We start from the raw sequence: 15813 nt of genomic DNA, 5'->3' as shown, positions 1-15813 counted from the left end.
CATTTCTTTCTTTTGCTTTTAATCAAATACTTATTAGACATCATATGGCATTTTGGGTCTTGGAAAGAGCACCCAAAGAAAATATGGTGCTGCAGAGAAACATTAACCACTGTGTCTTCAGTTCCTTGCAGGCTGCTAAGTAAATCGCTGTGCTGAATGGCCAAGAACTGCCCTCCTTGCCCACAGAAGTTCCTCAGTAAAGAGCACCAGGTGATCAACACTAACTGGCAAGAATTCCCTGACTTGACAGGCAAATAAATGCTCACATCCTCAGAGGAGAAACGAACTTAAAATCCTCCTCTTTCTAACTTCTCCCCTAACGATTTTCTCTTTTTCCTTCACTATGTATATCTGCTGGTCTAAGGCAGGATTTTAGGGCCTGTAACCTCTAGGAAATAAACACCTCTAGAGGTGCAGCTAAAGGTTCTGGAGCTGGCAGACGGTGTGTGTTAGATGGGAGTTAGGAGACCCAAGTTTGAGGCCTGGCTCTGCAACTAACCAAGTATTTGAACTTGAGATGCTCATCTCACACAGGACACTTACTTTCTCTAATTTACCAAATAGGGGTTTTATTAAATAACCTGCCTATTTCCTAGTGAATAATAATCCTAGAAATGCAAACATATTGGTTGTCTATACTAAGAAATTAATTTGAAAACATGAGGCAAAAATAATGCAAACAGAAAGAATCCCTTGGTCTAAGAGTCTTGCTCCATTTTTTACCAATATACCCTAAAAATCAGTTCCAATGACATAATAAAAAGCATCCATTTATTAAGTACGTAGTGTGCACCAAGGAAATATGTGTTATCTTAGTTTTCACGACAATCAAGTTGAGTCAGGCATTATTCTGTCCAGTTTACAGTGAATGAATACATCATAGGTCAAAAAACACCGAGATCACACAGCCAAGACAGCAGTGCTGGAAACCTAACCCATGAATCTCTAAATTCAAGGTCCATGTTCACTCTACCACATCGTGCTGCCTCCTCAAAAAAGACCAGGGGACCAGGGATGAGTCACCACCCACTTATATGACGCAGGCATAAGGGTAGGCGTGAAGTTTTCTTTTGTTATTTCTAGAAAATAACTGTATATTTATTTTCTCTCTCTTTAGATACCCAGCATTTCCAAGTCTGATGCAGTATGTTTTTTTAATTCTTTTTTTAAAGCTAAACCTCTCTCCAAGAAGAGCAATGCTAATCACATCATGAGTTCAAGAAAACCCCAAAACTGAAAGCTTAAAACTCCACAGGGACTCAGTCATAGGGTCCCTCATGACTTTGTGAATTTATCACAGCAGGTGACCAGGTTCTCCCAATAAATTACAAGAAAACTGCCCTCATGCTTCTGGCATGGAGAGAGGAGAAAGAACAATTTTGAATTACGTTAAAGCACTCTGTCTTTTTTAACAAGGTCTGCCCTTATAAGAAACTTATAAATCCGAGCTTAAGCTTCTAGGATTTTATCATAGGCCAACTAGCCTCGGGGAAGGGAAATATCTGACTTGAGCTTGTTCTACCCTTCCATGAGGGAGAACATAAATACCCAACTCCAGCCCACTCTAGCCATCTTTTCCCATCTGGGGGGGGGGGGGGGGGCAACAGAAACACCTGTGCAGCACACAGTCCAGAAACAGAGACTCACTAAAAGCCTGAGACCCAATCCTAGGTCTATAGAAAGCTTCTTCTTTCCCCATATCTGACCAGCACATTACCAAAGGCCTACATACATCCAAGCCTTTTACCCAGTACATCGTGTCTAACTATTGAGAAAAAAAATTGCATGATATACAAAAAGGCAAAGAACAGTTTAAAGAGACAGAGTAAGCATCAGAGCCAGATATGGCAGGGATGTTGGAATTATCAGATCAGGAATTTTAAATAATTGTAATTAGTATGATAAAAAATCTAATGAATAACATAGATGGCATGCAAAAACAGATGGGCAATGTAAATAGAGAGATGGAAATCCTAAGACAGAACCAAAAATAAATGCAAGAGATCAAAAAACATTATACCTGAAATTTAAAAAAAAAAATGCCTTTGATGGGCTTATTAGTGGACTGCATACAGCGAAGGAAAAAATTTCTGAGCTTGAGGATGTCTCAATAGAAATCCCCAAACTGAAAAGCAAAGAGGACAAAAAACCAAAACCAAAACAAAAACAAAAACAAAACAAAAAAAAGAACAGAATATCCAAGAATGTGGGGCAACTACACAAGGTGTAAATACATGTAATGTGAATACCAGAAAGAGAAGAAAGAGGAAGGAACAGAAGAAATATCTGAACTAATAATAACTGAGAATCTCAACAAAGTAATGTCAGACACCAAACCACAAACATAGGAAACTCAGAGAAATCTGAACATGATAAATGCAGAAAAATCTACATCTAGCCCTATCATGCTCAAACTATAGGAAATCAAAGATTAAAAAAATATCATAAAAGAAGCCAGAGGAAACAAACACTTTATCTATAAAGAACAAAAGATAATAATTATATCCAACTTCTCAGAAACCATGCAAGCAAGAAGAAAGTGGAGAGACTTATTTAAAGTGTTGAGAGAAAAAACCCACCAATGTAGAATTCTGTACTCTATGAAATTATCCTTCAAAAGGGAAGAAGGAAAAAAAAAAACTTTCTCAGACAAATGAAAATTGAGGGAATTTGTTTCCAATAGACCTGCCTTGCAAGAATTGTTAAAAGAAGTTCTTCAGAGAAAAGAAAAATAATATAGGTCAAAAATTCTGAAATACATAAAGAAAGGAAAAGCACTAAAGAAGGAATATGTTAAGAAAAATAAAAAATATATATTTCTTGTTCTTATTTGACCTGACAGATAACAGTTTGTTTAAAATAATATCAATAATATAATAAATTATGTATACTTATATATATATATATATCTTAAGTATGCTTATATAAGTGCAGTGAGTGACAGCTAACATCATATCGTACTTGTGTGAAATTAGAAACTTTACCACTAAGATCAGAAACAAGGAAAGGATGTCTCCTCTCACCAGTCTTTTCTAACATTGTACTGAAAGTCCTAGTTAAGGCAGTAACACAGGAAAATAAATAAAAGTTATGCTGATTGGAAAAAAAGAAATAAAACTATTTATTCATAGATGACACAATTGTCTATGTAGAAAATCCAAAAGAATCAACAATAATAAAAAAAAATCCTGGGACTAATACATGGTTATAGCAATGTTGCAAGATACAAGGTTAATATACAAAAGTTGATCACTTTCCTACACACTAGCAATGAACTAGTGGAATGTGAATTAAAAACACAATACCATTTATATTAGTACTGCCAAAAATGAAGTACCTAGGTATAAATCTAACAAAATATGTACATGATCTATGTAAGGAAAACTACAAAACTCTGTTGAAAGAAATCAAATAATAACTAAATAAATAGAGATATTCCATGTTCATGAATAAGAAGACTCAATATTGTGAAAATATCAGTTCTTACCAATTTGATCTATAGATTCAATGCAATCACAATCAAAATCTCAGCAAGTTATTTTGTAGATATTGACAAACTGATTCTAAAGTTTATATGGAGAGGCAAAATACTCACAATAGTCAACACAATATTGAAGAATAAAGTTGAAAGACTGACCCTACCCAACTTTAAGACCTATTATAAATCTGTGGTGATCAAGACTATGTGGCATTGGTGAGAGAACAGGCAAATAGATCAATGGAACAGAAGGGAGAGCCCAGAAATAAGCTCACATACACAAACGTAGTCAATTGACTTTTGACAAAGGAACAAAGTCAGCAAAGATATTCTTTTCAACAAATGGTGCTATAACGACTAGACATTTACATTTAAAAAAAATGCCCCCGCTTCTATCATACAATTGTGGTCATTCTTCACACAGGTGACAGTTGCTGGGAGTAGGAAGTATTCAGAAGGTACAGAGTTTGGTCCCTTTATAGTTCCTTTCTTTGAGGCCTGGCAACTTCGTACCTTGCCCAAGAAGGATGCTAGCATTCATAGAACACCTAGTAGGTATTCATAAGGATTCTTTACTTGTGTTATCCCATTTAATTCTCACAACCCTATGTTTAGATATCTAGCTCCCATTTGAAACATGGGGTCACTTTATCTCAGAGATGATAAATAATTTCCTTGATATTGTATAAGTAGTGAGTGGAAAGGCCCAGATTAAAACAAAATGGAGCAAATGAAATTATAGAAATATTGGTTAGAAAAGCAAGAACATGCAGGTTTGTATGGTTTCTCAAAGTATTCTTTCTTCCTTAGGATTATTTAAATTTTCCCTATTAAAGTAATGAACTTAGTGTGAGGAGGTGTGTTTTGTTCAATTCTGTGGGTTCACAGCTTTATTAAGCACCTCCTATTGCCTGTACCCCCCGTATCTCAACATCCACATAGAAGCTGGAGCACAGGAGCGTTCAGTATAGATCTATATAACTTGAAAGGGCCGAACCTTGGTGCTATTGCCAAACCACCAGAAATACGTAAGGGTTCCCAGCTGACTGGGCCACACGACTGCACTGATGTTGACCTCCTTATTTCTTATGGCGACAAATGGAACTCGGAGATGAACATGCTCCACGGGACCTAAGGGAATAGGAAACACAATGTCATTATTTACATTCCTGGAATAAATGGTCAAACTTCATCACATCCTTATTCCTTAATCTCAATCCTTATTACCATCCCCTGTGAAAAAGGAAGGATCACAAATTCACAAATATTGGGAGGCATGTGTGTGCTTGAAATAAAGCACTGGGTATAACAGGGAACTCAAATCAGGTTTCAGATTTTTTTTGAGTGACATCTGAACTTAATTTACATCTGATAAGCCTAACCGGTAATGCTTATGAATCTCCAATCCAAGGACAAAGCTAGTTTACTAGACATTTAGCCACTAAATGGGAAGATAAACAGCAGTCTATTTTGTTTTTGATGATTAGCCTGTATTGTGATTTGGGGTCAGTGCATTGTGTGGAGGGCTCTTCCATTATCCTCAACTATTAATTGGTTTCCAACCCCTTCAACAATTGGCCATTGTGTCTCCTCACTGCAGTACACAGTGGGTGTCATTCAGAGCTGGCCAGGCCATTTTACAAGAAGGGAAAAGCATACCTCCCTGAATTGAAGGAGAAACAAATACCAGGTTCCCAAACAATAACAAAGCTGCTCGCAAAAAGGTGACCAAGCTTCTCTTTTTTAATCTCAGAAAACTGGTATAAGCAGTATCATATTCTAAACCAGCAAGTAAAAGAATATACATGAATACACCCTAGGCATACTAAGTGAGGGTTTTAATTTAATGCATTTCCAAAATAAAATGAGAAAAGGAAAATTCTGATGAAAAAGTGTTAATGGATCAGTGTTGTGCTAGGGTGTAGATAATTTGTTTATTTTTTTTTTAACTCTGTGGGATTCTCTGCCCCACCCTACCCCTTCCTTTTTTCCTTCCTTTGCTTTTTCTCTTCCTTCCTTTCTTCCTCCCTCCTTTCCCTTTCTTAATCCTTCCTACATAACCAAATGCAAATAAAATATTTTAATTGTCTCTTCACCCTATGTCAGAGCACATTTTTCCACTTTCCACCATCATGAATTTGATGAGTACAATTGGCTAAAGAGACCTCTATATGAAGGTCTTAAGCCACGAATGTGGCCAGCGCATCTGTTTAGCCTGGGAGCCTTGAATTCTCCTTACAGCTGGGGCATTTTTCGGATCATCTAGTCTTCATTATTTGTATCCCTGGTAATTTTGGAGACAGCTCAGTTTAAAGGGAAGAAAACAGATGGATGTTTCTCATTTCAACTCTGGCATGAATTTACCTGTATGATCTTTTCCTCTATTTTACAGAGTCTTGTTTGTACACAGACTATTACTCTGTCTTAAAAATAAGGGAGAACACGTGCCCTGCCTTCCTTATAGTAATGAGAACATATGAAAGTGTTGTATGGTTGTTAAAAGCACTGTATAATTAATTAAAGGTTGGCATTATTTCTACCACCATCCCCAACCCCCCATCACTGTCTCTATCATTGGGTAGAAGCCCCTCTGAGAACAGTATGCATTCTCCTGGTCTCACTGGGCGTGCTCTGTATCATAGGTAATTTTATACTGAAAGAGAAAATGTTTAGACAGGGACTGTTATTTGGGTGGGGAGACCAGCCAAGACAGATTGCATTTTCTTGAACAACTATTTAATATAATTGTTCAAGAATCTATGTGTCTAAAGCCTAAAAATGCTCTCTGCCTAAAGCTCTCTGCCCTAACCCCTGATATAACCCTGCCTCAAGATTTATCCCAGAAAACAATTTCAACCTTGTTACTTCAGCTACACATTTGGCTAAAGGTTTAATTATTTTAAAAAAGGAGATGTGCATTATTATTTTTGTATGATTTGTTTGTTGATGAGAATTAAAAAAAAATAAGGTGTCAGAAAGCAGCAGCTATTTTCATTGCTTTATTTACACATTTTTAGGACTTTATCTAACCTATGTGCCTTTATTGTTTGTGTTTTACTGATCAAGAGGGAAGAGAAAGAGGCCATGGGAAGGACTCCCTGGCTAGTCCATGCCCTAGGAGGGAGAGGAGAAGCCTTGTTTCCCACATGCACACCTCAGACTCTTTCCGCATGTCCAGATTAGCTCTCTCATTCTTCCCCTGCTAGGAAAGGGGCCCCTTCCCCCTCAAAGCCATTGCATCTCTTCTTACCACTACCCCCTAAAAAGCATAAAGCCCATTCCTCTAGCCACCTCATGGGCACTCTGGGCTCTTCCACCATTAAGCAGTGATGCAGTCACGGCTTGTAGCCCTGGAAATTCTTCTCAGCTTTCTGTCACTCAGGGACCTTGGCTCAGCCAGAGCTGACATTGGTGGGTACTCAGATGCCCAAGAAGGTAAAAAAAAAAAAAGACCTCCTTCTCCATAAACTCATGTCAAACATAAGAGGATGGGGCTTTCATGAATTGGAATGGCATCATCTAGGGTCATATTTATTCCAGCTTCAGGTCAGGCATGTTTCGTTAAAAATAATCTTAAGAAACACCACCTTGTAGCAGCTTTTCGGGGCAAAGATCCTGGGTCAGAAGCCCCCAGCTTCAATATGGGGACAAACCAAGCATCAGTGAGAAGAGAAGAAAGGCGAAGGAAATCAGGAGGGAACACAGCAAACTCCTAAAATCCTCCCTGTCAAATAGTGCCCCTTTTGATAAAAATCTAATAATCTGTGCGAGATTGGTTATTATGGGCAGCTAACAACTACTTTTGTTAGCTAATGGCCCAAAGTAAGGCCAAGAGCAGTTTCCACTATAATAACTGTCTGCTAAATGCAGCCATGATTGATTTGCAGGGAATTATGAGCACGATAAAAGTTTCAAGGAACATTTCCTCTTTCATGCACATAACCCACAGTATAAACCTGTTCCTTGCTGTTGTGTTTTTGTTGCCACTAAGACACATTGGTCTTCACACCTTGAAGGCAAGGCTCACTCTTGGCAGAATCAGAAATGTGGGTGGGTCAGGCCCTTGGAATAGAGAAATGTAAAGTTCATTTTCTTTCTTTGTCTTTATTTTTAAATGCGGCAAAAGCGTCAGGCAGAAAGTTAATAAGTACGTACGTAGTAATTACTATAATCACAGGTAACATTCGTCATGTGCCAAGCTGGGTGCTAAGCAGCATTCTCATGCTGTGCAGAAAAATAACATAGATCTGAAGGAAGGGCTGCATGCAAATATGGCGTCTGGGAACTGGGCCCTGAGAGTGCTCCCAGTCAGCAGTTAACTGGTAAGTGTGGTTCACTCTGCCTAAACTATGTTTACAAACAGTATGGTTTATTCTGAATACTTACTTTCCAATGGGAAAGTTTTGGCATATGCCAGGCAGAGGGTGCCTGCATGACCAGCCCCCAATAATTAAGCTATGAGTACTGAGTCTCTAATGAGTTTCTCTGGTAAACAGCCCTTCATGCATGTTACAATTCATCATTGGAGGAACTAGCATGTCCTATGTGAATCGATGGAGAGAGAACTCTTGGAAGCTTGTGTCTGGTTTCCTCTGGACTTTGCCCTCTGAGCCTTTTCCTTCTGCTGACTTTGCTTTGTATCCTTTCACTGTAGTAAATTACAGTGATGAGTGAAACTGTGTGCTGAGCCCTGAGTCTGCCTAGTGCATCACCAAACCTGGTGTCAGTCTTGGGGACACCCAACACACACACACACACACACACACACACACACACACACGTTACCCAATTTGACTCTCACAGCCTCCCTATTAGCTAAGTATTAAAGATGCGGAATCAGAGGTTTATAAAGGCTAAGAAAGTTGACCAATATAAGACATCTAATGAACAGATATGATCATAATTCAAAGCAGGTCTCCCTTGCCCAAAAGCCCAGGCTCATGAACACCTTGCATACCACCCACCTGGGCTTCTGCCTTCGTGCTCTGGCACAAAAAGATTATAGTTCGTGTGGTGTGGTTATTACCACTTTGCCTATTTATGGCTCATTTTCAGCAGCACCTTCCCTTCCCCACCAGAAGGAAGACTCAGAAAGGGCAGGACCATATCTGTGTTGTTACCTCCTCAGTGCCTGGCAGAGTACCCTGCATATATTAAGACCTCAACAACTATTTGTGGGATAAATTAGGGAATGACTGGGTGTTTTATGTGTGTTTCCTATTTATTGTTACAAAAGCACTGTGAGGCAAAGGAGCAGTCAGAATTAAACCATTTTAAAGTTGGAGTTCAGAAGACTTAGAGAAGAAATAATTTATATCATGGTCACGTGGACTGGCATTTTTATGGGCGTACTTGATCTATAATCCAGGTCTCCTCCCCTACACTTGTACTTGTATTGTGACTGCAGAGCTAGGAGACTGGATGGTTTACTGTTTGCCAGAGACCTCTTAGGTGTAGGTTGTTTCCAGAGGAGTTTATGCTATCATTGAGTCATTAATAGAAAAGGTACTCCTTGTATTGACTTAGGCTCCTTCAGAACTTACAATTTTCACCATATGTAGCATATTACCTGAAAACCATTGTGGGGTATATAAGCAAGAACCATAGACGTCCTCAGACCCGTGAGTATCACTGACAAAGGTGTGGGAAATGAATACCAGCTCTAGAACAACACTTCCTTGACCCAACATCCTAAAAAAGTTTCAGTTACATGAGCCAAATCCCAGGATAGACAATACACAAAATGCATCCAGCACAAACTATTTTGGAACTTTGTTGTTTTAGTTTGTGCCAAGCAACAGATAATAGTAGTGAAATAGACTCTAAGACAACAGAAAAATTTTGGAGCATTCCTAGAATTGTTAAAACAGAATGAACTTGCAGTAACCTTGTAAGGAAGAATCATTTTTTTTGTGTGTGTGTGTTAGTTTCATGTTAAAAAAATTCTAAATGTATTTTTTTTATCCTTCTTTGGCTCATATAACAGAGATAAAAGTTTACTTTGATTTGTGCTGTCTTAACTTATAACAGACTGAAAATCACCCTGAGACCATTGACCGGATGGGTTTCCACTTCTTATATTTTCAGGATTTTCCAAAATAAAGGGAAGAGACTTTTACCTGCATGTGTGCACACATGCACATTGACATAAGGACAGGGCAGTGCAGAAAGGGAGGGGCCGGTTGGTAATATGTTATCCAAACTTTCAAAACAATCCATCTCTATCAGTATCATAAAACTGTAAAACACAGATTTGAGTACACATCTCAATCATTGATTTGGGTCATTGTGGTAGACACAGTGAACATGGCCTCAGCTCTGAATTCCAGGAGGTCTAGACAGAGCCAGTTACCAACTGGGAGGAAAGGAAGAATGGGTGTGGCTCATGCTACTTACAAACCACATGCAGGAAGAGGACAGCTGAGTCTGAGCCAAGGCTGTTCTCCGCATAGGCTGTCACCTGGAAGATCCCCGCATTCTTATACACGTGCTTGATGCCGTCCTCGATGGGGCTGAAGGTAGCATAGGACACGGCAACCCCATCCCCAAAGTCAAGCTGGATGTTTGTCCTTTGGAGATCACCCTGCAAGAGGGAATAGCATTTGGGGCAATTCACCTGGTCCAGCCTGACTCCTACCTGATGTTTCCTCCTGTGGCTTCAGCATCACCCCCTGAGAACCTACAGTCTTTCCCGGGGGGCTGAAACACAATTATTAGACTCCAGTCTGATATCTACTGGGCCCTATGGCCCTATAGTTCCTGTATGCCCAAGCTCAGGGCAACCTGAGTTGGTTTGATATGGCAATAGTGGGTAAGATAGAGCCTCTATGAAGCTCTGAAGTGGGAAAGCCAAGGGCTTCCCTGACTTACACACGTTTTACTTCTTCTGTGTCATAATAATAACAGCAAAAATAGTAACAGCTAATACTTACAGAGTTTTTAAAATCAGTGTCATGCAATTAATCCCTTCCCAACTCCATATTGTAGAAAGTATTATTGTTCCCATTTGTAAAATAGGGGCAAAAATAAATTATTAATAAGCAGTTAGACCGAAGTCTCATAGTGAGTTGAGTAGTGGAAAACCCAAGTTTTGGACCCAAGTTTCAATACTAATGCTTCAACCACTATGCCATAGTTATAATTGTTACTGTTTTTGAGTATTTACTATGCTCTAAGAGCTGTGCTAATCATTTGACATGTTATATGATGCCATCTTCAAAATAACAATGTGAAAGAGGATGATTATTCCCATTTTATGGATGAATGCTGCATAGTATCCAAAATTATATCTCTGTTCTCTTGTCCTTGGCCTTCCCTAAAGCTAACTAAGCCCCATCTTCTCTGAAGTCTCTTCTGACCATCCCAGCTCATAGGTATCTCTGCCTCTTAGAAGGGCAAGAGCTCTCTGTGTGCTGCCTGATGACGCGATGTCAGTGGTTCAGGTGAGCACATCTTACCATCCCAAACCAACACGCTTAGCTTCTTAAAGGCTGATGCTGACCCTCATCCTTTCTGGTCCCCCCTCCACCCAATATACCGGGCCGGCACTTTGGATAAATACAATGAATCTGACTCTAGACTAAAGATCCCGGATGAAGAAGAATTGGATCACTCTGTTCATAAACAAAGACGGAGGATGAAATAAAAAGGGAAATACATCGTTTTGGAATTATAAGCCAATCCTTCTGCCCAGTGAACGTGTATTGATCACAGTTTCGCTTTCCATCTCTTCCCCCATGGCAGCCCAAATGTGAATGAAATATTGATAGGTGCTCTCTTGCCCCCACACAATGCCAACTATCCTTGAGTTTATGAATATAAATTAAAGTAGAAATGAACTGGAGGCAATTCAAATGGATAAGATCATGGCTCTTCACATCCATTTGAGAGAAGGCTTTTGTAGCTCTGGTCCTGGAAACTCCCTAGTGGAAATGTGATAATGACTTCCTCTGAATCTTAAAGTCCTTTAATTCAAGCACCTGGTGTGTGTGAAGGCTGAGACATCTGTCAACCCAGGATAAGGAAGCTTCACCATCCTGTCCAGTGTGGTCCTGACTTTAAAGGTTTCTGAAGTGCTCATACTTGTTTAAAAAAAAAAAAAAAAAAAGACAAAAAGACTCCTGGCCTTCTTCACTCTCTTTCCAGGATCTCAAGAGCACAGAGCAATTTGCATATAAATTTAGAAGGCTTTGTCAGGCAAGTCTTCTTGCTCTACCACCTCAGCAAGGAGTGCCTGAAACGCCCCTGGTTTGGGAAGAAATTCAGCAGTTCACACAGGGAACAAAAAGCAGACAACAGAGCTATTTCTGTCTTGGAATGAATGCATGCAGTCTGATTTTACTGCCCAGATTGCAGAAGACACTAAAAAGTGAACTAATGGAGCATCTAGCTGATGGAAAAGCAACTAATGACATTCTTTATAAAGATAAGTTTAAAGGATTTCAATAATCTCCCCCAACCTCAAACTCATACTTTCAAGACCCTTTAAAAGCTTTGTGGGCTTTTCTGATCAGTGGGATTAAGGGTTAGAATGAAGCAAACAAGGCTCCTAAAATCAACAGATAAAATTTGAATATCCTCCTTCTGGCAAATTTTACAGTTTATGGTCTTAGGGTAATAAACTTTCTCTCAGCAAAGCAGACTCTAAAGGGGAACCCTGAAGAGTATATTCAGATCTGCCTGCTCCAGAAGCATGTGGGTCCCCACTGCAGACTGGCTCTTTATTGTGAGATGGAGGGAGGAGAGTCAGTAAATACCCAAGCCCTCTTCCTCCCCTGTCTGTCTTCTCCCCCAGCATCTTGGCTTCTTACCATGCACTTTGGTTCAGGGGCTTGCGAATGTCAGGGTTTTTTTCTTCCCTTTCTGGGAAGAGGGAATGGCCTGCTTGTGAGTTCTGACCTCAGAGATCCAGGTGGGCACCTACCTCCTCCATGAGGATGATGAAGGTTGCATTATGCCCCTGCTCTGCCACCAGGCGCCCATCGGTCGTCACCACGTGGAGGCCCCGCGGGGCTTTGCCGGGGCACATCTGGGCCTTGGCTGTGTACTTCTCCCTCAGCCCGTCTGTGCAGTTGTTGGACACAATCCGACGGTACCTAAGGAGAATTGACAATTGACAGCAGCGTGGTTTGTGTTGAGTGGAGTGAGTGTGTATGTTAGGAAGAGAATGCGAGAGCAAGGTAGATAACTCACACAGCTGCACCTAAACGCTGAGTCTCAAAGCAGACAGCCATTTGCGAAGCTGACCAAATGCTGAAGAACTGCTATCCCTGCATCTCAGGAAGAGTAGCTCCTTAAACATTATTATTGATCCTACCTGGTGAGCCACAGATCGGATCAGTGTCTAAACCAGCCAAGAAAAATCAATATCTGGAGTCTCATACAACAAAAGAGGAGGCAGACACACTGGACTAGGAAAATGGGAAAAGCAGGTGTTTCTACCTGTGAGGGAGGGGCCTGTTTCTGTTTCTCTGAAGCTTCTCCAGGTTTCTCTGTACCAGAAGGCAGCCAGGACATCAGACTTCTAACCCTGAGTAATCAGCCCTCTTTCTGTCTTTCCTCCACCTCCAGGACACCATTCCTTTCCCTAATGCCTAATAGCCCTTACTCTGGAGCCGCAGGGCTATTTTATAGCACATTTTTTTTTCTCCTTGCTAATATTTCACTTCCCACTCAATGCAAATGCCAGATTAGAAGCACAAGGTTGAAACTCCTATTCAATTCCACTAAGTAAAATTACTTAATAGAGTAGGTCAGCATAGGAAAACTGCCTGACAAAGCACTGTGACCTTCTGTGACAGGACATCATTGTGTAAAATGATGCCATGTTATCTCCCTTGCTCACCAACCCAAGCAGGTAAAGCCAAGTCAAGAGCCTGCCTACAACCCTGACCTGCAGAATGCATAATGGACATCACCATCTGTAAGGTTGTACTAAAATCAATGTTCTAGTAAATCCACATAAAATGAATGTGCCACCACTATTACCATCACCATCAACATTATATCTTATCTTCATTCACCTTCTATGTCAAGAATAATTAACAAGTCCATTTATGTTGCCTTCTTCTGGTGGTCTCAAAAGCAGAGAGATTCGAATGCTTCTTGAGTGAAATTAGTCCTCTATTTTATAACTGACACTTTCCCTGGGTCCCTCCGACTGCTGAACAACCTATCCTACACCTCCATCCCAAGATCCCAGGTGGATGTTAAGCAAATGTTGTACGTAGTTGTTGCCTTAGATGAAATTATGACCTATGCTCTTGCAGCTATACAATATTTTAAATTGCCAGCTGAGCTCATAATGGATCTACAGCGGTGCTTTCCAATATGGTAGCCACTTGTCCATATGGTAGCCAATATGGTAGCTCCATTTTTGTCTACTGAGAACTTGAAATGTAATAAATGTGGCATGTTAAAATGGTAATAATTTTGGATATATTGGGTTAAATAAAATTTATTATCAAAATTAATGTTACTTTATTTTTTTACACTTTTAATTACTAAAAAATTTAAAATTACATATGTAGCTATTTTATAGTTCATTTGGTCATCACTGGTCTAGATAATCAAGTATTTGTAATCAACTTATCCTTTCTCACTGACGTTTAGTCATGAGAGAGTTTTTACTGATGATAGGTATTTCGGTTTGTATCATGTCCTAGTGCAAACTGGACATCATCTGCCCTTCCTCTTCAACCTCAACTGACCTATATTACTACTCATCAACTCAGTCTGGTTGATGATTTGTAATACAAGCCAACATTTAAGCAAGCCACAGGTATTAGTAGACATCTATAGTGCAGCCTTTGGAAAGAGCAAATGAATAGCCTTTCCCTTTCATCTTCCTGACTTATTCTGTTGGTTATTCGAGGTTTTGGGATACCTAAGTTGCTTAAAATTGGATCCACCTGCACATGCCACATGATCACATGAAACATCTTAATGCAATTCCTTTCCAATTATATCCCAGGTGTGCCCTGGCTGGGAATTTGGTGGCCCAGCTGATCACTTGTGCTCATTGTGTTCCCCTTCCTCAAGCTTCCTAGCACTCTTTGTTCTCCAACACCACATCTCTTTAGGTTCATGCTTCTGGATCTGCCATTTGAATGATTGAAATCCCTGAACCAGACTCCTACAATAACATAACATCAAAACTTCTTAAGCCCCAGCTCAGGCTCCAGAAATAGCCCTCCAAACACCAAATATTTGACTAAAAAAGCCTCATGTTTTTCAGAGTAGCTCAGACCACTCAATACTTCTTTTCCATCATGGCTCCCCACCCCCGCCCATATCCGTTGGATAGATGGTATATACCACTATGTTACAACCAGGTAAGATAAAAGTGCTGAGAAGGTGAAAAACTTACTTAAGAAGACAGAAAATCCATTGGAAGAGTTAAGACAGGCATCCAGAAAAACTTAGCCCCTCACTACCCAAAGAGTGGTCCAGGGACCAGCAATATTGACACCATTTGGGAGCTCGTTAGAAATGAAGAATCTCGACCTCACCCCAGATTTCCCAAATCAGAAGCTGCATCTTAACAAGATCCCCAGATGATACATTGGCACATTCAAATTTAAGAAGTGCTGCCTCAGACCACTCATCCACCTGCCAAATCTGTTCTGGGTCGTAGAGGCAGCAAAAGAAAGGGAAAGACAACGAATCTCCAAGGAAACTCTATTTGAGTATCTGAGAGAGGAACTAATCCATGAACAAAGAGAGAAACACACACATAATTTAAGAATTACTGGCCGGGCGCGGTGGCTCACGCCTGTAATCCTAGCACTCTGGGAGGCCGAGGCGGGTGGATCGCTCAAGGTCAGGAGTTCGAGACCAGCCTGAGTGAGACCCCGTCTCTACTAAAAATAGAAAGACATTATATGGACAACTAAAAATCTATATAGAAAAAATTAGCCGGGCATGGTGGCGCATGCCTGTAGTCCCAGCTACTCGGGAGGCTGAGGCAGTAGGATCGCTTAAGCCGAGGAGTCTGAGGTTGCTGTGAGCTAAGCTGACGCCACGGCACTCACTCTAGCCTGGGCAACAAAGTGAGACTCTGTCTCAAAAAAAAAAAAAAAAAAAAAAAAAAAAAAAAGAATTACTGAAAGTGTGCCTTGACCTTTTTTTTATTCGACGAGTTCCTTGGATGGAACTTTTAAATTTTCATTTTAAGTTTTCAGCACCAGTGTATAAGAGCTCCAGTTTGTCCATCACTAGAGAGCACTGTAATATCTGCATATCACTTGTATTAATTTACTTCACTCGAGGCCCAAGAAATAAGGCTGCATCTCATCCCAGAATAGAAGGCCCAAACAAAACAATAACTGTGGTCT

The 15813-nt window shown here is 40.2% G+C and overlaps 1 protein-coding gene across 1 annotated transcript in view; it reads right to left on the bottom strand.

Annotated features, from left to right (window-relative positions):
• SORCS3 (sortilin related VPS10 domain containing receptor 3) overlaps nt 1-15813 on the bottom strand; it is a 561026-nt gene that overhangs the window by 24545 nt on the left and 520668 nt on the right. Inside the window, exons 18-20 of the mRNA XM_069459773.1 lie at nt 12402-12573; nt 9875-10061; nt 4476-4609 (exon numbers count right to left, since the gene is read on the bottom strand). Of these exons, the coding sequence (XP_069315874.1) occupies nt 4476-4609; nt 9875-10061; nt 12402-12573 (493 nt within the window). The remainder of the gene's footprint in view (nt 1-4475; nt 4610-9874; nt 10062-12401; nt 12574-15813) is intronic.

This window comes from Eulemur rufifrons, chromosome 28 (assembly GCF_041146395.1).
Source record: "Eulemur rufifrons isolate Redbay chromosome 28, OSU_ERuf_1, whole genome shotgun sequence".
Taxonomy (NCBI): Eukaryota; Metazoa; Chordata; class Mammalia; order Primates; family Lemuridae; genus Eulemur; species Eulemur rufifrons.
The sequence above is the reverse complement of the archived record's forward strand: the minus strand, read 5'-3'. Positions and strand labels throughout refer to the sequence as shown.